This window comes from Mus pahari, chromosome 20 (assembly GCF_900095145.1).
Source record: "Mus pahari chromosome 20, PAHARI_EIJ_v1.1, whole genome shotgun sequence".
Taxonomy (NCBI): Eukaryota; Metazoa; Chordata; class Mammalia; order Rodentia; family Muridae; genus Mus; species Mus pahari.
Window position 1 is genome coordinate 4,327,693 of NC_034609.1, and position 26,677 is coordinate 4,354,369.

Here is a 26,677-nt window from a genome sequence, read left to right on the forward strand (position 1 = left end):
ATTTCCTGCTACGTGAGTCCCAGGGATTGAGCTCAAGCCACTAGGCTTAGTGGCAAGTACCTTAGCTGCTGAGCCATCCCACTAGTCTCAAATGGTTTAAATATTAGTTGCTTCATGTTCTTTAATGTTGTGATAGTGTAGGAGGAAGAGGCTCGGTAATGAGGTTGAAAGCATTTAGACATTATATAATTTAATAGAAAAATGGAAACTGTATGAAGAAGGTTGAGGCCATTAACATTTCATTGCTTCCTAAGGTTACTTCAGGATGCCTGATAGGAATAGTTGCAAAACAGTGTTTTTCATGTTTAATTTTTGTTGTTTTGGTTTGTTTTTGTTTTTGCTTATCAAGACAGGGTTTCTCTGTGGAACTCTGGCTGTTCTGTAACTCGCTCTCTAGACCAGGATGGCCTCTATCTCAGAGATCTGCTTAGCCTCTGCTTTCCAAGTGCTGGGATGAAAGACATTCGCTACTATGTGGGATCTTAGTGTTTAATCTTGATCACTCTACAGAGTGAGATTTGTAAAGGAGACTGTTAACACTCTTGAAAGTCATACCCCAAATAAAAGCTCCTTGGTACTGTGACATACAGATGCACAGACTAAGTTAAACTGGAGTGGGTTCTCAGTGAACTATCCAGAATGGAGGTCTCTTAATCACAGTGTGACTTTTTTTTTTGCTCTCAAAGATCAGCGATGATAAATGTACAAGAGTTTCATCACCATCTAAGTCAAAGAAAGAGTGCCCATCTCCTGTAGAACAAGTAAGTTTATTGAACTTGGTGTGAGGGTGTCCATCTTGGTTTCTTTTCTCTGTGTGTTTGATAACCTCAGTGTTGTAAATGGCAGAATTTATTTTAGACATAATGTGGGTGCTCTTAACATTTTCTTAATTAATTTATTCTTTTTAGCTAGAATGTTGTAAAATTTTCTGGAATGTCATTTTATAGCCATTCTCTGGCCTTTCGAGATAAGTTTACAGTTGCTAACTTTTATGTTTGGCATCCTTGTTTATTTTTGTGCTGGTTCAGTTGGAAAATAAAATAGAACATTAGAAATATCTCTAGAAGTCATGTGCATTATCACTAATGAATTCTTCTATATGCATTTAAAAGGATTAGTAGTTTGCCAAGTAAATGAACACACTTGACTATCATCAGACATTTTGGTTCTTGGTTTAATGCTGTTGCCTCAACATACTTTGTGTTGGCAAAATGAATGTACTTAAGTGCATTTTTAAAATTTTTGTGTAAGATTCTTTTAGGGGGAAGGACTTCTGTGATTTTTTTTTTTTTCCACTTGCCTTTAAAAGCTTCTTGTTTCTTGGTGCTAGGCAAATTTGTTAATATGAAATGTGTCATGTGGTATTCTTGGCCAGTGAGTGAACTCTGAGACTGGCATGAATAATTATGATTAGTTTTATAGTAGGGCCTTTTATACTTCACCCAAAATAAATTTGTTACTAAAACGTGTTAAAGTGAAATGATTTTTTTCTTCTTTTTTTTACCTGCCATTCTTGAAGAAGCCAGCAGAACATATACCTTTGTCCAATCCAGCCCCCCTTCTAGTTTCTCCAGAAGTACATCTCACTCCTGCGGTGCCTTCTTTACCAGCCACTGTGCCAGCCTGGCCAAGTGAACCTACAACTTTCGGACCAACAGGTTAGAGAAGAATTTGGAAAAATTTCCAATCATTTAACAATGCCTTTCAAATCAGAAGTTTCAAGTTCTTGTGTGAGGTCTTGACCACACAGACTTAGGAATGTGGAGTTCTTAGTGCCTCTCATAGTTCTAGAAGGCCAAGGGCCTGTGCATGGTGTTCATTGGGGTATGCTTTTATCAGTGTGGCTGTGTGACATTTGAGCCGGTTACCCCATTGCCAGATTGTTATCTTTGGTTGCTCAACAGTGACTGAAGGCCACATTATTTATTACAGCTCCTTTAGGATTCCTCACAAGAACATTTTATTGGGGGAACTAGAGTTAGAATACAGTGACTCGGCTCATTTCCTGGGTTGGGACTAAGGTACTTAAGGCTTCTTACTGTTCGCTACTTACTGTGTATAAGTTGTGCAGTATTGTTAGTTTACTACAGATATTTCTAAATGAAAGTAACTTTGATTTTTTTTACAGTTTTTTTTTTTCTTCCCCTATCTTAGGTGTCCCTGCTCAGATTCCCATTTTGTCAGTGACACAGACCACTGGACCTGATGCTGCCGTCTCACAAGCGCATTTAACACCTTCTCCGGTTCCTGTGTCAATTCAGGCAGTTAACCAGCCCTTGATGCCTTTGCCTCAGACAATGAGCCTCTATCAAGACCCCCTCTATCCTGGGTTTCCTTGTAGTGAGAAGGGAGATCGAGCCATTGCACCACCTTATTCACTGTGTCAGACCGGGGAGGACCTGCCTAAAGGTGAGGCCTTCTCCAGCCTCCAGCTGCTGTCTCCTCAAGTACACAGAGTTAGTGAGAACGAGCCATTGCAAGGACTCAGTGAAGAGCAGAGATGCATCATTTGAGTGTTCAGGCCTGTTTCAGTTTAGTCTTGGTAGGAGATGAGATTTGTGCTTAGCTAAGCCTCTCATGCTTTGTTTGTTTGTTGGCTTTTTTCCTTTCCATAAATAACTTTGACAGCTTTGAAATCATTTCTAAGCTTTAATTAACTAATTTATTTAATTTATTTCATGTATGTGAGTACACTGTAGCTGTCTTCCGACACACCAGAAGAGGGCATCAGATCCCATTACAGATGGCTGTGAGCCACCATGTGGTTGCTGGGATTGAACTCAGGACCTCTGGAAGACCAGCAGACAGTGCTTTTAACCGCCGAGCCGTTCAGCCCAAGCTTTAATGTATTTTGTAGGCAGTGTCTTCCTGTGCAGCTCAGGGTGGCCCGGAGCTTATACTTGACCTCGGCCTACTGGGTGCTAGGTTATAAGTATGCACTATCAATATCTGATTTGATTTTTATATTTGATATTTATATTTTTCACTGTGTTTTGCATTTTGTAATTCTTGAAACCACAACAGAATATAATGTTTATCTGAATTTCTCCCAGATTGAAATTTAATCAGATAAACTTAATTTAAGCTATTTGGGGATTTAGATATTAATACAGAGGAAAGTGTAGCAGACCTGAAATTGCCCTCTAGTCGCCGCCTGTTTTTGGTTATGTTTCTATTTTTTTTGTTTTACTGCACAGACAATACAGCAGGAAAATGTCTTTAGAGCTTTAATAGTTGATTTTGGCAGAAAGAAAAAACTTTGATTATGCAATTTTAGTGAAAAATTTTTTTTTTTTTTCAGATAAGAATATTCTTCGATTCTTCTTCAATCTCGGTGTAAAGGTATTTACATCTTATTTATAGTTAACCTCATCACTGTAAATAGTAAACTTTAAAATATTTAACTCTTAATTGGTAATTTAAGGTTTACTAAATGGTACCTTTTATGTTTGGTAATGGTACAGGTTCTAGTTTTTGCTTGCTTTTTCTTTTAATTGGTAATAGTTTGGCCTTGGAAGATAGGAAGGGCAAACCAAGTTCCTGGGCTGTTGTTCATGGGAATGTCCTTGATGGGAGTTAGAAGAAAGGTCTTAGTATGAAGTTGTACTGTAGCACATTTAGTTCTGTCATCCTACAAGCTACTGGGTGTTCCTGATGCCTCCTAGTCATGGTTAGGCAAAGCTACCCCTGTTGAGAGGGCTGGAAGGAGTTATCTAGAAAGCTGCTTTCTCTAAGGTGGGACCATAGCAGAGTTGTTGGGGCGCCGGGGAAGTGGCTAATAGAAAAAAAGCTTTTCTTAGAAAGAGGCCACAGGACAGTCCATGACAGTGTTCTGTCTTTGAGGGGAATTCATTTCTGTTTTTTCTAGAAACGGAATAAATATCAGGCATCCCAATCCTATAGCGAGCCTCAGGAAGCCATATGCTGTATCTATTGCCTGGTTACATTTACCTAGGTCATGCTGGATTTTTTTCATAATTTGGTTTTTTTTAGTTGAATACCAACAAAGGAAGGATTTAAAGCATTTCTTTTTCATCTTCGCCTTTGTTAAGAGGTCTGATATGTTAATCCTTGACTATTGGAGTACTTTGAGGACTCCTAGTTAATGAGCTCCGTTGGAGACTGTCTTGTTTAAGCATTTTTTGGCAGGCTAGTGAGTGGGTCTAGCTAAATTCTCTGTGGCTAAGGTGATGCTTTTTCTTTTTAATCTGTATCAGGTCAGAACCCAGGGAAACGGTGTCAAGAAGTGATGACTAGATTCTAGATCTTTTCATGTTGGTCACCACTGTGAAACTGTATTTGTTTTATGTTTTATATGCATGAGAGACTTAGCTTAAGCTAAATACTTTCAGAAAGACAGCTTTTTAACCTCTCATTTCTTTTTTGCTGTTTTTTTGTCTTTCAGGCATATAGTTGTCCTATGTGGGCCCCACATTCTTACCTGTATCCTCTGCACCAGGCCTACATGGCAGCCTGCAGGATGTACCCAAAGGTCCCTGTTCCCGTATATCCTCAGAATACTTGGTTCCAAGAAGCCCCTCCTGCTCAGAGTGAAAGTGACTGTCCTTGCACTGATGCCCACTACTCTCTTCACCCTGAGGCCAGTGTTAATGGCCAGATGCCACAGGCAGAGATGGGACCGCCTGCATTTGCATCACCTCTGGTTATCCCTCCATCTCAGGTGTCTGAAGGTCATGGACAGTTGTCTTACCAACCTGACCTGGAGTCTGAGAACCCAGGGCAACTTCTTCATGCAGAATATGAAGAGTCACTTAGTGGCAAGAACATGTACCCACAACAGTCCTTTGGGCCTAACCCATTTTTAGGTCCTGTTCCCATTGCACCTCCTTTCTTCCCTCATGTTTGGTATGGGTATCCTTTTCAGGGATTCGTAGAAAATCCTGTAATGAGGCAAAATATTGTCCTGCCCCCTGATGATAAAGGAGAATTGGATTTGCCTCTGGAGAATCTAGATCTGTCTAAAGAATGCGATTCTGTCTCAGCAGTAGATGAGTTCCCAGACGCCAGAGTTGAAGGTGCACATTCTCTGTCTGAAGCAAGTGTGAGCAGCAAGCACGAAGGCCGAGTGGAGCAGTCGTCCCAGACACGGAAGGCAGACATAGACCTGGCTTCAGGTTCTTCTGCAGTGGCAGGAAAGGCTCATCCTCCTACTCAGATTCTGAACAGAGAAAGAGAAGCTGGGTCTGCTGAACCTGAGCCTAAGAGGACCATTCAAAGTCTGAAAGAAAAACCAGAGAAAGGAAAAGATCCCAAGACTGCTGCTGCAGTGGTCAGCCCTGGGGCCAATTCTGTGGATAGATTGCAAAGACCAAAAGAAGAGAGTTCAGAGGATGAGAATGAAGTATCTAATATTTTGAGAAGTGGCAGATCTAAGCAGTTTTATAATCAAACTTACGGAAGCAGGAAGTACAAAAGTGATTGGAGCTCTTCTGGTCGAGGTGGCTATCAACATGTGAGAGGCGAGGAGACCTGGAAAGGGCAGCCAAATCGAAACCGGGATGAAGGCTATCAGTACCATCGACATGTCAGAGGACGCCCGTACAGGGGAGATAGGAGGAGGTCAGGGATGGGGGATGGTCACAGGGGACAGCACACTTAATGGTTAGTCACTGCTCATGTTGTAGAGCTGTAGCCTTTTCTTAGGTGGAGTATTTCTGAAGGCTTTAAAATCATTACAATAAAGACCCAAATTGGAACTATCTCCTCCCTTTCCCCCTTTCCCTTAATTCCTATTCTGATGAGACTTTGGACATGAGTTCAAGGGGCAGATGAATTTTTGGCATTGTGTTTTTTCTTACTCAGAATCTGTTTATTGGGTTACTGCCCCCATAAAAAGTAAACATGACTTTTAAGTATTTTTTTATAAACAGCTCAATATAAAACATAGACAGTGTTTGATTTTTTTCCTTGTGTTTGATTTAAAACGTTGGAAATGTGTGCTTTTTTAGTGTTTACTAAAGTGATAAGAAAATAAAGCATTCAATACACTATAGATTCCAAAACATAACATTGCACCAAATAGAAATGTATATTTTATTATGCAATGCCTTAGTCATAAACTGGGCTCAAACAATCCTCAGCCTAAAACACTGTTGTCTTTTAATATGCTTCCAACCCAAAGGCCTTCATCTCAGTATCTGTCAAACTTGAATAACGTCTTCTCTTTACTATTACACACGAGGCAGCCTATTAACCTGTGTCTTAGAATTGTTGTAGATAGATAGTTCTTTTAATATCCATAGGGTATATTTTTGAATTTTTTGGTGAGTATTTGTTGAATTTGAGATAGCATACAGTAGATGTTTAAGAAATAGTAGGAAGTCCGGTGAGACGGCTGTTTCCATCAAGAACTCCTAGCACTGCTGTAAATATCATGGTGCCTACTCGAAGGGAATGTAGATGCTATGCATTTTGGAAATAATCTGCATCTGTTAAACCTGCAGAAGTTTTTTAATGCCACTTTAACACTAATGCACTGACAGATTCTAAATATTTTGTGAGAAATGTTGAAATGTTTAACCTGATAGGCTTCTCTATAAAAGAGTGTTTTGTTTTTCTCCCTGCACCACGAGCTGTGTTTATCACTTTACAGTTGCATGTTCAACTTGTCATAGCTGGAATTACTGTATAAAAAGAACATGATTGTGACTTGTAGTTCTTCTCTAGAGGATGCTGCTAGAACGTGGTTTTGCTTTGCAGTTTGTAGCTCTTCCCCGTCAGTGTCGTGTATGGTCCTGCTTCTTCCAGTCTGCAGTATTCACTAGAGGCTCCCATTGCATGTTGCACTCTGTTCTCATTTGGAGGTTGGACTCAGACCAGTTAGCACAGTATTCTCTCATCTGTGTCACTTTGTAAAACTAACTTTGTATTTCTTATTTGTACATATCAATGTGAGAAATCTACCTTTTTTGTGTTGCAATTACCTTGTGATCAGGCAGCTTGAGCGCTATGCAAATAGTAGGTAGTGTGGTGATTTTTCTTTGCATGTTATATGTGATATACCTAGCCAGAAATAGATGTGGCTTTTGTTTTGGGGGGCAGATTACTTTTAAAATCAAATACAATTCACTTGAATTTGACAAACTGAAGCAGACAAGTGTTCTGGGTTCCCTGATAACTTGGGGTGTTTGGCTGTCAGCTAGGCTCAGTGAAGTTCCACTGGACTGTAATGATGGAATTTACCTCTGTGCTATTTTAATTACCCTGTGTCTGTGTAACTGCTGATTTGAGTAGTGATTAGCATTTAGAAATTTTGTAATGTAGGGTTTTAGAGAGAGCACTTTGAAAGATAAATATTTTATTATGATGGTGCTAGGTAAAAAATTTATAGCATGGAATGTGAAGAAAAAAAACTGAGAACTCATTGAAAGGAAGAAAGAAATTTGTTGTCTGCTTCTAAGCTGGAGTGATTGTAAAGGTTCTGCTCTGCCAGTGTTCAGATCAGTGGCTGAATTATGGATGATAAGTGTAGAGGATCTTCTGTTTAGTCTTTTTTTAAATGTAGAATTGGTTTTATCTAATAGTTTTAGTATGGAAATTGCCTTTTGATATTAAAGCCAGATTTTAGAGGTTTGATATGTTTGGTCTCAGGAGCTCAAAAGAAATAGCTTTCCTAGTGTCTTTTGTGTTACTGATTGGGAAATGTTGAAAGATTGGACAGGGAAGAATAGTGCTTGGTGTCCTCATGGTCACTCTGTCTTACCTTAGTGGCGTGACAGTACTTATAGCTCCTGAGGGAAACCAATCAATTTCTGTTTTCCTACCTGACCTGCAGGGCATGATGGATCAGTGATGAAAGAATTGTAGCCTGTGGCACTTTGTTTTGACCTCTGGAATAGAACTCTGACTTTTATAGTTTTAAAATGATCAATCTTTGTATGAAGGTCAGTTTTCTTTCTTTAGGTATCAGAGGATTTTGCCTTATCCTGAGGTCGGACTAGGGCCAAGCAAGCTTTTCCTTCATATGAGCTGTCATACTGTATTTTGACCTCTTTCTGCATGAAAAAAGGAAGAGAAAAATGACAGCTGGAAAGCCCTTTGTATTGGCACATGATAAATCTTGATGACAGGCTATATTCTTCTGAACAAACGCTTCCACTGACCAAAGCTCATGTGTTTAGCGTGTGTTTAGCATAGGTGCTGTAGTTGGAGTAGGCCCCACCTCTGCTCCTTTCAGTGTTGTTGCTGTTCAAGTTATTTCCTCTTAAGACATCCTCCATTGTCCCACGCACTCCTTGGCAGAAGAATGCTGGAAGCTTGTGACCCTCATGTTTCCTGTAAGTCTGTTTCATGGTAGGGCTCATACCTGTCTCAGCCTGACAGTAGTAGGTTTTCTGCAACCCACTGTGCTGAGACAGTTCATGTGATGAAAACTATTCTTGGAGTGTGTTGTTTTCTCTGGCCCAAGGGTAAACGAAAATGCCTGTGAACTGCAAACTTGCTTGTGATTGACTTGGTGCAATACAGTTCCTTTCTAAACATTTCTGGTTTAGAGAATACTCAGCCATCCTGGAAACTAGCAATATTTATTTTGCCTCATTTTTTTTTTTTTACCTTCAGTTTTAGATGAGGTAAAGGTTTTCTTTCATTTAGGGTACTTACTTAGCAAGGTCCATTCTAGTGTAGCTGAAGAGGAAGCTACACTATTTTCTGTTTACTGTAGTTTGCTCCCTATTTTATGCTTTTTTAAAATCTTCACAATGGCTCACTCGATTGAGCATATCGATTTGAAAGAGCTAAGATTTTCCTACTTAATGTCAGCCATTGGTTCTTCTGATAATTGGGACTTTGTTTTTTTTTTTTTTGTTTGTTTTTGTTTCCCCTTTCCCTAAAATTATAAGTTTAGAGAATCCTGTAAGAGGGGTGGGTGCATGTCTTAATGCTGAGAAGCAGCAGCTTTGGGGTTGAATTTACTTGAATGGTTTAAAAAGATTGCATTGTTACAAAGCTAGAAAAAAATTTATGAAAAATGATCCTAGCCTTACACTGAGTACAATAATACTTATAAGCATGTGAAGATGTGATCTTTGTGATGTTACTTGTAAAAACATATATACATATCTATACATATCTTTTGAAGTGTTGAAAGGAATAGTACTTTATATTCTTTATCATACCACTTTTGTAAGTGTTGAATATATTGCTGTTTATTTTTCTATGTTCTGTTTCGTAGCCTTAAGAAGTGTTTCAAACGATCTGAATGTATAAAACAAGTCAATGCCCTACATGGTGTGATGCTGCATTATATATACAACCGTGTGCATATATTAAATTCTGTTTGTCGATTCTGCTTGGGATTCTTTGGTCTTTGGGTAACCCAATATATCATATGTAAATCTGAGGATGAATCTTAGTAAACTCTTGAAAACGACATGGTTTCCATGTATGTTTCATGCTGGGAGATAATTACAGTAGAGGCAACTGAAAGTGGGATTTATACCTTATCGGTGCTGGTTCCCTTTTATGCATTGCAAAGGTTAGACCAGTTGATGGAGCTAGTCAGTGGTGGAGTTGCATGTACCATCAGTGTAAGTGGCTGTACGAGGGTATGCCCCATCCCTTTCAGTACGTTCAAGAAGGGATGCAGAATAAGGGTAAGGGACTTAACATAGCTTTGTGTATGTGTGTGTGTGTGTGTGTGTGTGTGCGCGCGCGCGCGCGCGCATTCATATAGATTCATTTTTAATCCAGTGTATTTTGGTAATATTTCCAGTTTAATGCAGGTCCTCCCTACATCCCCACTCACCTAAATTCTTATTCCAAACAAAAACGGAAAAGAATTAAGAGATGCAGTAACACAAAAATGTCCCTGCCGGGCATGTGGTTGATAGACCAGTGGCACTGTATTGGAGATGACACTCTTCCCTTTCCCAGCAGGTGTCAATACCTCATGAGTGCTCCAAAGTCTCTGCACACTGACCAGTTGTGGCGTGTCAGCTAATTATCCACTGGGAAAGCCCTGACGAGGGGTGGAGCAGTGCAGTGGTCTGTAGGTTATTAGTTGCTTTACTGTTCTCCTTTAGTAGAATAATCACGCTTCCCCTTAGGTCTCATGATGTGTCAACTCTCAGTTCTTGGCTTCTTTTGCAGAGCCAGGTATGGATTCCTCATGGGGTAGACCTTAACCGAAATGTGGTTGGGGGCTTAGAGAAAAAAATATATGCTGCTGAGCCTTAAATTGAGCTCAGTTCAGTTCCTGGGATCTGCATGGTGAAAGGAACTCCTGCGGTGGCATGTGTGTGAATACACACAAATAAAACACTGTAGCACTTAGGTTACAGGCGGTCCCTGTTGGAGGGTGTTGGGTTTGCAGCAGAATGATGCTACTTTTCTCTGAGGGTAACACACAGTACCTTCCAGCACCCTGAACACTTGTCAGTAGGGGTGAAGCTTATAGTTGGGCACCAACTCACCTCCTCCATGTTTCTTTTACAGGTGGTATCAGCAATAGAGCCTTTTCTTCCCTCATGTACAGAGTAGCCAATAGCCTGTGGTGTTTAATAGGGGTATATATGGGGACCCCTTTGGTTTTTTATGTTTTGACGCAGTGTTTCTCCGTGTAACCTTGGTTGCCCTGGAACTTGCTCTGTAGACCAGGCTGGCTTTGAATCCATAGAGATATGCCTGCCTCTGCCTCCCAAGTGCTGCGATTAAAAACCTGCACCATCACTGCCCAGCTTATAGGAACCCTTTGGCCAATAGCTCAATAAGTTGTTTTCCTGGCACTGGAGGTTTTACTTGATGGGATGTCTAGTAGAGGCATTGTCTCATAAGGTGACTATCCACATTATTTTCACATATGTATTTTAAAAGGCAGCTACAATAGTAGCCATATAGCTTTGCACTCTGCCACTGAGCTATCTCTTCAGCCCTACTATGTAGGTCTTCTGAGAATGAGTTGACTTGACTGAGCTATCCAGAGGGTAGGGAAGGAGAGCATTTCACAATGAGTTGTGTGCTAGGGGATTGTCCAGGTTAATAGAGAAGCCAGAAGGGTTACGGTAAGCAAGATTTGTGTTTCGGGATATTCAGTCACACAGTGAACCCTGAGAGTGTGTTATGTCTTTAGTTGTGGTGTGGCTCAGCCTGCACTTTTAATCCAAGAGCTTTCTGCTTGAATACTGTAAACAGGATTAAATAAAGTTAACCATAGATCTTGAGGCAGGGCAAGCAACCTGTAACAAGAAGTGAACATAAGATTGTTAAAAAGCCAGAGAGTAAGGAGGAGTCAGGAAGATAAGACACAGGAAGAAGGGGGGGGCTATTTAGTTTGAAGGAGGTTTTGTTGAGATTAGAGGGGCATTTCTTCTAGGACTTCCACTGTCAAGGAAGGTTAGGTGGTTGCTTTTCATCCCTATTTGAGCTAGCATGCTTTCACAGGAGCATCTGGCTTAATTGGTAAAATTGAGTGAGATTTTGTTTTTAAAAAACCTGAGTTGTAGCTGGTTGCAGTCCATGCCAAACTTTTTCCCTGAAATGGATGGGATAAACAATGAGATGTGACATAGAATCTTTAACTGTCCCTTTGGTTCTTGTAAAATTTTGTATTGGGAGATGGGTCCCCACAGAGGCCTGCAGTTAGGGGACTGTTATGAACTACCATTGGTGAGCAGTAAGTGGCTGCTTTTCCAGAGTATTTGGGTTCAATTCCCAGCATCTACATGGCAGCTTACAACTGTCTGTATTCTAGGGAGCTGGCATCCTTCCAGAAACACAAGCAGGCAAAACACCAATGCACACAAGTAAAAATAAAAATATGCTCTTCCTGTACTTTGATCAAATTGTCCTAAAATTAATCTTGGTTTAATGTTGTAGTGTCTTCACATAAAGTTAGTCATGCAACTTGACTTTCAGTACTACATTTCATTCAGTATTACAGACTTCTAGTGGCACTCTTTTTGATAGCCAGGCAGTGGTGGCACATGCATTCTACCCCAGCACTCAGGAGGCAGAGGCAGGCGGGTCTCAAGTCCAGGACAGCAAATGCTATAAAGAAACCTGTCTCAAGTCAAAAAAAAAGTTTAATATCTGATTTTGTATTTTCAAATTTCATTTGCACAAAAATACTCTTATTCACATATTGTCATTAGCATTAAAATGGATGAACTTTGTAACATTCACAAATGTATTTTAGTATTAGTACCATATCAAGATTAAGTGCATAGTGAAGGAAAGAATGACCACACACTGGTAAGCTCAGAAACTGATGGAGGGAGAGATTTTATTCCATTATACTTCTGCATATTTGTGTTCCTTTACAACAGATACGTATTTATGGATTATATAAATTCATTTTTTAGAAGGCCTAATGGGTTTCAGTCAAAACAAACTTTCTATTATTGTTTGCAAAGTAATCAAGATCTATTATTTAAAGTTCTAAAGTCTTGTCAAATACTTTCTAGTTTTCCTGTTCTGCCTGCCCCATTCATTGTAATCCACCTCATAATTCCAGTTTGGCATATTAGTAAGATGTGGATAATGTCCTTCTTATCCAAACCTATAAATGAGGATGCACTGCAGCAATGGATACTTTGTATTGCTATTTCCTTTGCACTCACTGGAGAAGTTTAAGGTTGTCCTTGGCTGCTCAACAGAAGGATCTGTAGTCTGCACATGTAGGGCTGGGGATGTGGCTCAGTTGTTAGAGAGCTTGCCCAGCACACACAAAGCCCTGGGTTTGATCCTCAGCACTGCGTAATCCAAGCCTGGGCAGTGGGCTGAGAAGTTCAAGGTTGCCCTTGGATACATAATTTGAGGCCAGCTTGGGCTGTAGGACAAGCTGTCTCAAATAAACAAAAATAAAACCAAAACCCTAAAAACCAGATACTTACGCACCAACTCTAAAGACTGTATCTGTAGGGTTGTGTGTGTGTGTGTGTGTACACATCAGTGTGTTGGTGCCAGAGTATATTCCTCAATTACTGTCCACTTAGCTTTTAAGACAGGACCTTCTACTGAATGTGCTCATAGATTGTGTTGGGCTGGCAGGCCAGTGAGCTTTAGGGATTTGCTTGACTTCACTTCCCAGATTTCACTTAGAGATTTCTGCTAAGCCTCAAATATGGTCCTCATGAGTGTGCAGCTTGTACTTACTGACCGAAACATCTCCCCAGCCCAAGCCTATAGTTTTTCAGGAAGCAAATATTCTTCAGAAATGCCTCCTCCCTAATCTTGATCAGTGATCATATATTTATAAAAGTAACATTACTGTGAATGTTTTATAGAATTTAAGAAAAAAAAAAAAGTTAAATTAGGGTACTGAAATAAATTTTGACAGATGTTCAAAAGCACCAAAAACTCATTAAAAAACAATGCATAAGTTGGTCATAAACATCTTCCAACAATGGTGTTTGTAGCAGACACTGTTCCTTGGAAGCACACACTGAACAAAAGTAGCAAATATAGCCCTGATGCTTATGTGTCAGACCTTGGCAGCAAGTCTGCGACTGGCTTTTTAGAAGAGGGTAGTTCTGTTATACTGGTACACTTAGCAAACAGGTAAGTACAGACTTTATCCAAGATTTTAAAGATGGGCAACAGCAGGAAGCATTTGGTACATGAATATAATATACAACTGAAAATCTCCCCGCAGACTGTGAAAATCTGGAGGTAAGCGATATATCTGAAATGTCTCCATGTTCATGTAATATGCACAGATGTTTAATCTTAAGAACAAAATAGTTCTTAAACAACAATTTATAGGACAACTGGCTTTTTTAGGGCCCTTAAAAAAAAATCATACTTCAAGCTCCAGAGTATGTGGGGCCATAAAACCTGATTAAAGTTTTATATGATAAAAATCCCAGTAAGTAAATGGCTTATTGATGAGTTCAGATTCAAGCTAATCATCCAAGAAAAAGTAGTTTCCACTCTTCTTTTGTTCTACATCCTAAAAAGAAAGAGAAGTGACATAGTGAGCATTTGTCCTCTATGCAGGGCTGCTCTACTAGAGCATGCACTCTGTAGGATGCTTTAATGCATGATATTTGTACAGGAACATACATCCCATCTTTAAGCTCCTGGTACAAAAGGTAGCAGATTGTCAGCTTGAAAACTAATTAGATTTTCTTAGCACTGTTTATAGAATAGTAATGGTGCACCCACCTGATCAGCTAGCTTTTCATTAGTGTTATGCTCTTACAACTATCTAAAATGACCCAGTATACAGAAGTGGCTTAATAAGCAAAGGAGAATGTTTGTTTTAACCCTATCTTAAAACAAAAACCAGAGAAAATGGTGAAATGTATTATAAAGTTTCATTAACAAAATTCCATAAATTTACTTTCAAGGGCACAGAGTAAGGTTTCTCTAAGAAGTTTTATTCTAAGCCGGGCTGTGGTGTGGCGCACGCCTTTAATCCCAGCACTTGGGAGGCAGAGACAGGTGGATTTCTGAGTTCGAGGCCAGCCTGGCCTACAAAGTGAGTTCCAGGACAGCCAGGGCTACACAGAGAAACCCTGACTGTCCTCGAATTCACAGATCTTGCCTGCCTCTTCCTCTTCAGTGCTGGGACTAATGGAGTGTGCTACCACATGCCAGATTTCAAGGCAATTTTAAATGGCACAGAATAAATTAGAACACCAGATACATTACAGTTGTTGCCTTGAAGCAAGGCTACAAAATGTGAGAGGAAAAACAACCGAAATTCTGAGAATCAGCATGATATGGTATAGATTTTTAAGAAAAGATGTATGTTTATTATCCACATACCTTGATTGAATTGAGCTTATTTATTCGTGGCCTGTAGTTGTTGGGGTCTCTTCTGAATGTAATTTCGAGCTGAGACAAAAATTTGTTCATGCCAGCCAAAAGAGTCTGAGGACTAGGGGGAAAATGGACAATTTTCATTAAACTTTGTTTAATGATCAAGAATCATCACTGCCTTTCCCACTCAGCCAAGCACCAATGCTAACATCACAACACATCATCTTCCATTAAAACCTTTTTACGCTTTCATCTTTTATAGCTAAGCTAATTTATTCCCCCCAGACTTAGAGGTACAGAGAGTATCATGGGAAATGAACCTGTGTTCTCTGGAAGAGCAACCAGTGGTATTTATCACTTGAGCCATCTCTCCAGCCCTCCAGAATTAAATTTTAAATTGGCTAAATAACAACAAAAAAATATGAAACATTTTAAAGCCTTCTGCAAACAAAAGATCATTACGGAAGAAACAAATTTATATATCTGAGAAACTTCCTGAAATGTTCATATTCTCAATAGTTGATGATAGAATTTAACATGAAAACAAAGACATATTCTGGGATGTATTTTAGAGACAGATCTGGTTAGCCTGGAACACATTAGGCCAGGCTGTCCTCTATCTTACAGAAATCTGCCTGGCTCTGTCTCTCATACTTGGCTGATACTTCTATATCTTGAAAGAATTATTCAAATAGCAACTTAACCCTACTTCTTAACATCAAAAGGTTTTGTGTGAGAACCAAATAAAACAGATTTATGGGCCCAAAATGTGTTTGTGTATTGGTGATTTTATAAGATGCAACTTAACGTAGGTTTAGTACTAGTGGTACTATACTATACTATACTATACTATACTATACTATACTATACTATACTATACTATACTAGTGGTCTCATAGACAGACCCGAGTTTTTAGTATGACAGATCTAGGTAGAACAATAAGAGAGGGCAAAAGACTACACCTAAACTGTTGTGGGTCAGTGTTGTGTATTTGGCATCTGCTCCAACTACAGTGTTGTTGGTCAAGTCATGTAATTCTTTGGATAAAGTTAAAATGAAAGAAAAGTTAAGAGGTCTGTAAGATTATCCACCTGGGTCAAGTACTGTATACTAGGCTGAAAACTACTGTAAGGCCCTACACAGTATTATCTATAAATAAGTTGGGGGAGGGGTACTGTCACAGAATAAGAAACTGACTTAGTAGCTAACTGCTTCAAAGATGAAAGCAGTTAAGACTTCAGTGATTATGACCTTACTGGAAATTTAGATAGAATGTGGTAATTTTCCATTGTTAGAACTTAAATTTTACTTCTGAACACTTTTAAAAGCATTTTTTTACCTGTTTGCAACTGTGTTCTTTGATGGAACACCATCAAAAACGATGACACGATCTGCTAGGTAGGTGGCCATGATGAAGTCATGTTCTACAACAAAAGCTGTCTTCTTTGCATGGAGAATGAAACTGGAACACAATTGCAAACCTTTCAGAGCTTTTAAGTCACAAACAGATTTGTATGTTATCGCACAGAATCAAAATGCTATTCATTTACCGTTTGACGACCCGAGCTGCCATTAATCTTTGCTCAGAATCCAAATATGCAGAAGGCTCATCAATTAAATAGACGTCAGCAGGTTTGCCCAAACAAAGAGCTAAAGCCACTCGCTGAAGTTCACCACCAGACAATGTCTGTACCTAATTGGAGAAGTTCAGAAAACATATAAAGACATCCAAATTCTGAACCAATGATGTGTACAGATGTATAAGGATAATGTTATGGTACCTCTTGGTCAATGATGTTTTCAATCTGTAGGGGCTTCATTACATCAGTCACAAACTGCGGATGAGTATAAGCATCTCTGATCTTTTCATGCAGTAACTGGCGAACACTTCCCTGGTTTTAAAGGAATAAAAAACTTAAAGGAATAAAGAACTTTTCTGTTTATGGATATTAGTACTAACTTCAGACCAAAATGAATTCAATTTGCTACCAATTTCTATCATTTTTATTATTTTTCTTTTTCTTAGATTGCCTGGCCAGATCTAGTTTTAATGCCTATTCACCATCTCATTCATTTTGAGGCTCTCTCAAAGTTTTACTTATATACATAATTGCCCCAATCATGTACATAAGTAAAAATGCAATAATAATCTTAAAATTGAAAAGGAGAACTAATGAAGAACAGGAATAATTCTAAATGTAAAAGTGGGTTTAAAAATGGATAATCTGTAGGTTATAACACACAATGCACACCATCTTATTCTCTTATTCTTAGTTGAATCCTAAAATGGCTTTTACTTGCTGTCTGGAACAAAGTTGAGTGTGAGAACTTGAAACAGATCATGTAAAATACTAATGAAGGTAAACTGTTTGAAATGTGTAACAGGGTCAGTACTGTGATGCTGAACATATAGTAAGTAAGAAGCTCAACATAATACAAGCATTTAATTTCCCTAATGCTGAATAACCTTACATTTTAAGACTATATAAGTTATCTATCATCAGCTGACTGACATGAGGGTTTTTGTACTGATTCAGGTGCTCAAGTGTGCATATTGCTCAGGTCTTTGCTAATGAGTAGAACTGCTGGACTTTACAGCTCGACACCCATCAGCTCCAGCACTTGGGCAGTATGGTAGGTGGATTGAGAACCTCAGGTATTTTATTATATGGTAGGTTCCAGGCCAGCCTGTGCTGTACAGAAGCTAATATGGGTAAGAGTTTCAGAATGTTCTTTTGTGTGGTGGAGATTAAACTCAGTAATTTAACTCATGTTAAACATATACTCTACCACTGAGCTAATGCCCGAGCCCCTTACTAGAGCAAAAGACTAAAGGTATATGCACATACACCAAATATACATTTTAACAGTCAAATTAAAATAATGACTCACTGTTGATTTGGGACTGATTTTCTGTGGCTTGTAACTGACATTCAGAACTGGTACTTCTCCTGCAAACAAAACAAAACAAAACAAAAAACCACAATTACAATGACACAAAAACTGCCCAACCCTTTAACGTTTATGCTGTGTGATAGAGTAAAAGGGAATGTTTAAATGACAGTACCTCCTTCATCTGGTTTAAGCCTTCCAGCAAGCATTCTGATAAATGTAGTTTTACCTGTACCTGATAAGGCAACAAAAACAAAATTAACCTTTACATTCCAAATATTGGTATGATCAGAAAAATTTGTCTTGAAGATATGTGACAGTTAAGAGAGAAGCAATTCTCTCTCAACTGTCAAAATACTAGCCTAAACTTATTAGAAGGAATACCAGTGCTTTTTAATAAATGATTAGTCCACAAAACTTATGGACTAAAAAAATGCATGTTTCAGTTATCACACAGTTTAAGAGTACCATAGGTTATTTTATGATAGAAATGCCTATTCACAGCTCATACAAAAAATTGTAACACTATCAAAAATGTTTACTGATCTGTTGCAATCTCCATTTTTTTTTTTTTCCAAGGCAGGGTTTCTCTGTGTAGCCCTGGCTGTCCTGGAACTCACTCTGTAGACCAGGCTGGCCTCGAACTCAGAAATCCTCCTGCCTCTGCCTCCCAAGTGCTGGGATTAAAGGTGTGCACCACCACTGCCCAGCCAGTAATAAAACATTTATGGAGGTAAACAGAGTGCTCTGAATTTCACATAAGAAGAATTCTAAACACAGGTATCCAAGGAAATCATGAAAGCTGGCCTGACTGAGTCACCACCTGCCTATTGCTTCAGTCCCTCTGCAGAAGTGACTGCTCACTAGTTTACTTCACAGGAAAGTCAGCTGAGCAGAAACTGCATATTTTTAGTGAAAATAATGAATGTTAACAAGTGGGACAATATTAGTAAATACCACAAAACTGTGAGGTTAATACAATAACTGTAAGGATTCAAACTCAGGTGTAGCTTCGAGTCAGTTCCCCATGAGCACAAGTAACCACAGAGCCGACTTTCAGCATCATAAACACATCACAGCTTACCATTCTCCCCCAGCATCACCATGATCTCAGAGTCGGTGAACTCTCCAGCTACAATTGCTAGCTCGAACTCTCCCATCTTTTTCTTCATCCCGGGATATTTATACATGCACATCTTTTTAACTTCTTCTTCATTTGCTGTCTCAGCTACCTTAAAAACAAGCGATGCATCCCTGAACCTCAAGTTCTCGGTTGGAACATAGCCATCCAAAAATATATTTATGCCTGTTGGGGAAAAATTGCCATCAGATTAGTAAAGATCTAAAGAAAATATAAACAAATCTAAAATAATGATGGGAGGCAGAGGCAGGCGGATTTCTGAGTTCGAGGCCAGCCTGGTCTACGGAGTGAGTTCCAGGACAGCCAGGGCTACACAGAGAAACCTTGTCTTGAAAAACAAAACAAAACAAAAAACCAACCAACCAAACACAAAAAAAGACTGATTTTTGGGAATACATATATATTTTGTACCTTTGTTAATATTAAGCCTGCACATATGCAAAAACTAGTGCTTTTTTTGGTGTGTTTCGACAACGAACACAGGCCAAGTACAGTGGTTGATGCCTACAGCTAGAAAGCCGAGCTGGCAAGTGCTAGACTGTGAGATGAGCATGGTTTACAGTGTGAGCTCCTGTCTCAGAAAATTTCATTTTCTATCACCAAACCAAAATAACTCCCTTCATCCAGTGTAAGATTAATTTTAAGTCTATATATGTGTGTGAAACAGGACACCCTTTTGATGTATACTTATATTAAAACTGTCATTATGGGGTAAAAAGATGACTCAGTGGGTAGAAGTGCTTATCTCTAAGCCTGATGGCCTGAGTTCAATCCTGGGACCTCACAGCATGGAAAAAGGTAACCAGCTCCTGAAAACTGTCCTCTGATCTACACACACTACTGTATGCATGTGCTCCTCCTCCATATACATACGTGGTTTATTTACACAGGTAAATAAACCAATGACAATTTTTAAAAAAGGTGATACATAAGAATGAAATATTTTCAGGTATGCAATCGACACAAAATACTTTGGAAAATATATTTTCAAAATAAGCAATTTGAAGTAGCGAGTACTGCTTTGAGATAGCCATATAGTTGGAAGTTATTACTGTATTTTCTCAGATTAATCTTATAATTTCTTAAAAAACTAAATGAGCAAACTTCATTAATTTTTTTGTTTCATTATGCAAAGATTAAAAACCATTCTCTAGAACAAAAAACCCCTCTTAAACATTCATAATGGCAGACAAATAGAAAACAAAACAAAACAAAAGATTAGTACGTATGAAAATGTAAGGAAACACTTGGCTTCAGTATTTCCTCTATCTATTAATGGGAAAGGTAGCTGGCAGGGTTTGAGAAGTAAGGACGGCAGCATCTCCTCTGGACCGCGTCAGGGACATTCAGACTCAAGCGTATTGTGGACTGGAAACCTTGGGAGTGATAAACCAACTTTTCTAAAAGTTTCATTTTTATTCTTCAAATATTTAAAAAGTGAAAATGTAGAGTTAAAAATTAAAACCAAAACCTCTGGCGAAGAAAACTTGGTCTAAGTGCTTCATTTACTAACTAAAGAAGCAAGAGACTTTGGTTAAAAAACAAAAGTGATGTGGTCTCTACATTTTTTCTGGGCTAGCTGATCTGTCAACTTGAAAATGAGTCTTAATGATAGCCACCTGTACAGTTCAGAGAACCTGCATGCATATATAAATTTAGATAAAGAAATGTGTAGACAGACAGACACACTGCTTATTAATGGTTGAAGGGGAAGCAAAAAGGATGAAGTACAATCTCTCACTTCACCACTTAAACCTCACCAGGATCACTGTGCAGACCCAGCATTTATAAGAGGAACTTTCAAGAATGACCGCTGAGTTTATCCACAAAGCAGGTGCTCAGTAGTACTTTAAGTTGAAAAAAAAAAAAACATTACTGCTTCCAAGCAGAATGTGGCACACTACTATAACTTCAACACACAGAAAGCTCAGGTACACAGGAAGACTGCTGAGTTTAAGGCTGGTCCAGAGTATTTTCTCTGTGTCTTTGTGTCTCTTTCTCTGTGTAGCCCTGGCTGTCCTAAAACTCTCTCTGTAGACCAGGCTGCTCTCAAACTCAGAGATCCACCTACCTCTGCTTCATGAGTTCTGGGATTAAAGGTTTGTGCTGCCATTGCCCTGGCTGTTCGTCTTTAAAAAAAAAAAAACAAAAACCAAAGGCAAAGCAAACGAGAAACACCCACCAAAACAAAAACAAAAGCCTAAAAACTAAATTTAGTTCTAATATCCTGTATCGTTTCAGTGGGTTTGTATTTGCATGCATGCCATGGTATGCAGACAGAGGTCAGAGGGCAACCCTGTAGAGTCAGTTCTTTACCTACTTTCCCATAAGCTCAACTGAATAAACGCAGGTCTCCAGGCTTGCACAGCAAGCACTCCGTCAACCAGCAGGCCCGCATTGCTCTCTCAGTATTACTTTTGTTCACTGTTTGTAAGTGTGCTGTGTATGGTGTGGAGGTAAGAGGAAAACTTCAGAACTGGATTCTTTCCTCTCCTGCCACAAAAGTGTAGTTCTGGGGCTAGAACTTAGGTGGTTGTTATTTAGCAGCTAGTGTCATTATCCACTGAGACATCCTGAAGGTTTCAACCTGTATTTTAAAAAAAGTTTCTTAAGACTATTGGCAAGAAGCTGGGCATGGAGACACTTTTTTTTTTTTGGTTTTTCGAGACAGGGTTTCTCTGTGTAGCCCTGGCAGTCCTGGAACTCACTTTGTAGACCAGGCTGGCCTAGAACTCAGAAATCCGCCTGTCTCTGCCTCCCAAGTGCTGGGATTAAAGGCGTGTACCACCACTGCCCAGTGAGGCACTTGTTTTTACTCCCAGAATTTGGGAGGCAGAAGCAGTCGAATCTCAGTGAGTTCAAGGCCAGTCTTGGTCTACAGAGCAGTTCCAGTACAGCCAAGTGTACAGAAAAGCCCTGTGTAGACAAACAAAAGGAAAGACTACCGGCAAGAAAACTGGGGCCACCTCACCAAGCTTCCCTTAAAATACATAGCTATTCATCTTAAACATAAGCACATGAGTTATAATCACTCCTTCTCTACTCACATTCTAAACTATATTGATATAACTAGACTGTGATACAATTCCAGTTTATTTTTCAAAATTATTCATTTTGTTTAAAAACAAACTATCTCATTAGATTTTTCGGTAGTCTAAGTGTTACAAACACAAGACAGGGATTACAGATAGGTTTGAAATACGAAAACTGGATGGGCACTGAAGGAATGTTAAGAGTTTTATCAAAGGTGCTGGCTTGCCAAAGATAAGTTTGAAGGTGACAAATACTGTGAAGTCAAAACATACAGATTCATGATGATTTCTGTTCTCCCAGCAGGAAGTTCTCAGAAAAGAATCCTTTTCTGTTACAGTGTACATAGCCTTACAATACACTACATTTCCCTCAATGATTAAAATATAAAATGCCAGTTTCATATACATATTAGAGCAATATACAGTAGTGATGTCAACAGTAATACATTTCTTGGCATTAGAGAAAAAAAAATAAAGCATTATGAACAGGTTTTCAAGTTACCTTCTCTTACACTAAAAGGCATAGTGACAACACCATAAGCACTCGGCACACCATAGAGACAGCAGATGAAGTCAGAGAGATAGTCTAATACACTTAGATCATGCTCCACCACAATGATATATCTGAAAAGCAAAACAGATTTTTATTTTTAAATTTACTGTAACATCATTAGCCAAGACTCTTATTTATGTAAATTTTCTACTATAGTTGTAAATCTTAGAAAAAAGAATAAAAAAGTATAAAGAACATAGTAAAGCTACAAAATATTTTCTTATACAAGGCTTATTATTGATGTTCCTATTTAAAATGTTTTCCTCAGTAGAGATTTGACTAAGATGATTTAAAAATCTATTGCTAGAACAGAGACTATCAACCATCGCAGTGATGAAGCATTTATGCAGACTTTGTTCTCACCCCCACCTATTTTACGCATATCACCCAAACCAACTTAAAGCATTAGCTCACTGCTAAAGTTCTTGTTTGTATAAACAGAATAATCATGCTCACAAAAAATTTTTCAGATTTTCAAGCTTTTAATTTTTCATGTATCTTACTGTTTATATGCAGAAAAAACTCCTTGCTGTTTATCTTCTTGATAATGCATTTCTTAAATTTGTATATTTACAAGCCATATGTTTAAGGGCCATTCCTTCCTTCCTAGACAGTCACTTACCAACATTTCCACATTTTAAAATTCCACTTAGTTCCTATTCACTGTAGGAATCTTTTCCAATATGCAAATGTATTTTTCTTACTCTTCAAGCCCCTTCTTGCCTTTCTTGTATTCAAATGGAACTAACTTAGGAATCCAAAGTACTCAAGAAATCTGTGCTACAAAAATATAGACAATATATGCAATGAAATTTCCAGTTTATTACTTTGGATTTCTTACTGTTTTTGGAGGATATGATCTTCAAAAATTTTATACCATTAAAGAATGAATGAATGCATGCTTTGATAGTTTCAGAACTAATGTACTCTCTGTAGGTTCTTTCCATCAGCCTACCATTACACATAAGATTACTACAACTCAGCAATACACACAGATTGGTCCATCTACAAAAGTGTTTGATTTATTGTCTCTGCTTGATTAACTGCACATGTTACAACTAAGGTGTTATCCTTTCTCATATTTAAGTCTTATAAAATCTACTTTCATCATTAGTTTTCATAAGATCAGTTCATTCCTGTTATACCTTTCTTTCCTTTTACCTTTTAACTTCACCGAGTGTAAGTGTGATGTCTTGCTGTCCAGTGATTTGCCTGAATACCTAGATACTAAAATGTGTGTGACTCAGCTAGCTATGAATTCCTTTTCTTTTGGCTCTTCTTTTATTGAAGTTACAATATTATTTGCTATTTAAAAATCATAGCTCAGAGTAGATATGCTCTATGATTAAAAGGGTCTTAGGTTAAGAAACTTAGTCAAGGGCTGGAAAGATGGCTCAGTGGTTAAGAGCACTGACTGCTTTTCTGGAGGTCCTGAGTTCAAATCCCAGCAACCACATGGTGGCTCACAATCATCTGTAACAAGACATGATTCCCTCTTCAGGTGACTGAAGACAGCTACAGTGTACTTACATATAATAAATAAAATAAATTAAAAAAAAAAAAAAGAAACTTAGTCATTTGGTTCTTTATCTTTTAAGTTTGGTATACCATCCTTGATCTCAAGCTGTACTACAGAGCTATAGTAATACAAACCACATCGTATTGGCATCAAAACATGTTGATCAATGGAATCGAATCCAAGACCCGGAGGTACAATCCACATACCAATGGTCACCCGATTTTTTGATAAAGAAGCCAGAAATACATAATGGAAAAAAGAAAGCATCTTTAACAAGTGGTTACTGGTCTAACTGAATATCAGCACGTAGAAAAATGCAAATAGATCCATATCTCTCATCCTGCAAAAAACTCAAGTCCAAGTGGATCAAAGACCTCAACATAAAATCAGATACACTAAATCTAATAGAAGAGATAGTGGGGAATAGCCTTGAACACATTTTTACAGGAGACAACTTCCTGAAGAGGACACTGATAGCACAGGTACTAAGAAAAACAATCAATAAATGGGAGCTCATTAAACTGAAGAGCTTCTGTCAGACCATTATGACAAAATGGCAGCCTCTTCACTAACCCTACATCTGACAGAGGGCTAATATCCAAAATATATAAAGGACTTATGAAACTAGACATTGACAAGCCAAATCATTAAAAAATAGGGTACAGATCTAAACAAAAATTCCTCAACAGAGGAATCTCAAATGTCTAAGGAATACCATCCTTAGCCATCAGGGAAATGAAAATCAAAATGATCCTGAGATTTCATTTTACAACTGTCAGAATGGCTAAAATGAAAAACTCAACTGAGCCAGGTGATTGCAGTGCACACCTTTAATCCCAGCACTTGGAAGGCAGAGGCAGCCTAGTCCACAGAGCGAGTTCCAGGACAGCTACAGAAAAACCAAAACCAAAACCAAACCAAATAAGTCAAGGGGAGCTCATGTTAACAATGATGTGGAATAAGAGGACACTCCTCCACTGCTGGTAGGAGTGCACACTTGTACAGCCACTTTGGAAATCAATTTGGAGGTTTTTCAGAAAATTGGGAATAAATCTTCCTCAAAACCAGCTATACCCTTCTGGGGCATATACTCAAAGAGCACTCTACCATACCACAAAGACACTTGCTCAACTATGTCCACGGTAGTTTTTCTAATAATAGCCAGAAACTGAAAACAACTTAGATGTCTCTCAACTGAAGAATGGATGAAGAAAATGTGGTAAATGGAATATTACTCAGCTGTTAAAAACAATGACATCATAAAATTTGCCAGCAAACGGATAGAACTAGAAAAGAGCATCCTGAGTGAGGTAACCTAGAACCAGAAAGACAAACATGGCCTGTACCCACCTGTAAGTGGGTATTAACTGGCAAAGTAAAGGAAAACCATGCTACAATCCACAGACCCAGAGAAGTTAAGTAACAAGGACTGCTCAAAGGGGGATACATGCATCTCCCTGGGAAAGGGCAATAGATTTTGCAGGTGGGACTGGGGGTAGCCAATAACAGGAGCAGGGAGGATCAATTGAGTGAGTGAAGGATGGAGGGAGGGAGTACAGGGAGAGACAAACTGAATGGGGGGGGGGCATTTGGGGATGCATGTGATATAGAAACCTAGTACAGTGGAAACTTCCCTAGGGAAGTCTGGTAATGGGGGATATGGAGCCTAATCTGGCTATTTTCTATAACCAGGCAAGGCTCTTAGTAGTGGAACTTGGACATCAACCCAGCCACAAAACTTTCGACCTACAATTCTGTCCTGCCTGCAAGATGTGCTAGGATCATGTTGGCACAGAACTTGTGGGAGTGATGATTGGTTCAACTTGAGGCCCAGGCCACGAGAGGCAGCTGATGACTGACACCGAATGGAAGGTCAGGAAAGAGGCAGACCAACCCAGAGACCCAGGGTAGAACCAAACCTAATTAGCACACCCCCCACCCCCCAATAAGGCACTGAAATAATTCCTAATGATAATCTGTTATTCTGAAACAGCATGATTGATCAGAGTGGCTTCATCCAGCAACTGATGGGAGTAGATACGAAGACCCACAGCCAACCACTAGGAGGAGCCAGGAGAATCACAGGAGGAAGAGAGGAAGCATTTTAGGAGCCAGAGGGGACTAAAATACCAGGGAAACACAGCCTATAGAATCAACTAAGTAGGGCTCACAGAGACTGAAGCAGCCATCCCCAAGCCTATAAGGGTCTCAGCAAGGTCTTCTATTCCTTGTGGCTGTACAGCTTGGTGTCCCTGTGGGACTGCAGTGTGAGTGTGGGTCTGACACTTTCCTGCACTTGGGTCTCTTTTCCTCCCACCAGGTTGCCTTGTTCATCTTTGACATGAGGGTTTGTGCCTAATCATATTGTAACTTGTTCAGTAGAAGATATCCTTGGGAGGCCTGCTCCTTTTTCTATTTTTTGGGAGGGAAAGGGAGAAGTGGGCTGGGGACGAAGGGAGATGGAGAAGGGGCTGTAAAGAGTAAAGGGAGGGGAAACTGAGGTCAGGATGTAATGTCTGAAAGAAAAATGTCTACCAATAATACTCTTAGGTTCAATTTGAAGCACCTAGGTGTTATTGATCATTTGTCGAAATTATGTTTCAGAAGTCGGGGGTTTTATCAATTCTGAAAACTTATCAGTCATGATCCTTTCATGCTTCTTAATCATTGGTAGGCATTGCCATCTCCTCAGTTACAGCCACTAACTGTAAAATCGAGTCTTAGTGTTCGATTGCTGTTCCTAACTCATCTCATTAGCTCAGCAAGCTTGTATCGTGGTTCTCTCTCTCTCTCTCTCTCTCTCTCTCTCTCTCTC

The 26,677-nt window shown here is 39.1% G+C and overlaps 2 protein-coding genes across 2 annotated transcripts in view; one reads left to right on the forward strand and one right to left on the reverse strand.

Moving 5' to 3' along the window:
• Otud4 (OTU deubiquitinase 4) overlaps positions 1-9,388 on the forward strand; it is a 46,273-nt gene extending 36,885 nt beyond the window's left edge. Inside the window, exons 17-21 of the mRNA XM_021220816.2 lie at positions 687-761; positions 1,520-1,658; positions 2,155-2,409; positions 3,302-3,342; positions 4,406-9,388. Of these exons, the coding sequence (XP_021076475.1) occupies positions 687-761; positions 1,520-1,658; positions 2,155-2,409; positions 3,302-3,342; positions 4,406-5,620 (1,725 nt within the window). The 3' untranslated portion in view covers positions 5,621-9,388. The remainder of the gene's footprint in view (positions 1-686; positions 762-1,519; positions 1,659-2,154; positions 2,410-3,301; positions 3,343-4,405) is intronic.
• Positions 9,389-12,216: 2,828 nt separating this feature from the next.
• Positions 12,217-26,677, reverse strand: part of Abce1 (ATP binding cassette subfamily E member 1) — a 29,534-nt gene continuing 15,073 nt past the window's right edge. The window contains exons 10-18 of the mRNA XM_021219982.1: positions 22,293-22,414; positions 18,702-18,923; positions 17,793-17,852; positions 17,618-17,676; positions 16,507-16,617; positions 16,276-16,418; positions 16,065-16,187; positions 14,731-14,842; positions 12,217-13,909 (exon numbers count right to left, since the gene is read on the reverse strand). Of these exons, the coding sequence (XP_021075641.1) occupies positions 13,862-13,909; positions 14,731-14,842; positions 16,065-16,187; positions 16,276-16,418; positions 16,507-16,617; positions 17,618-17,676; positions 17,793-17,852; positions 18,702-18,923; positions 22,293-22,414 (1,000 nt within the window). The 3' untranslated portion in view covers positions 12,217-13,861. The remainder of the gene's footprint in view (positions 13,910-14,730; positions 14,843-16,064; positions 16,188-16,275; positions 16,419-16,506; positions 16,618-17,617; positions 17,677-17,792; positions 17,853-18,701; positions 18,924-22,292; positions 22,415-26,677) is intronic.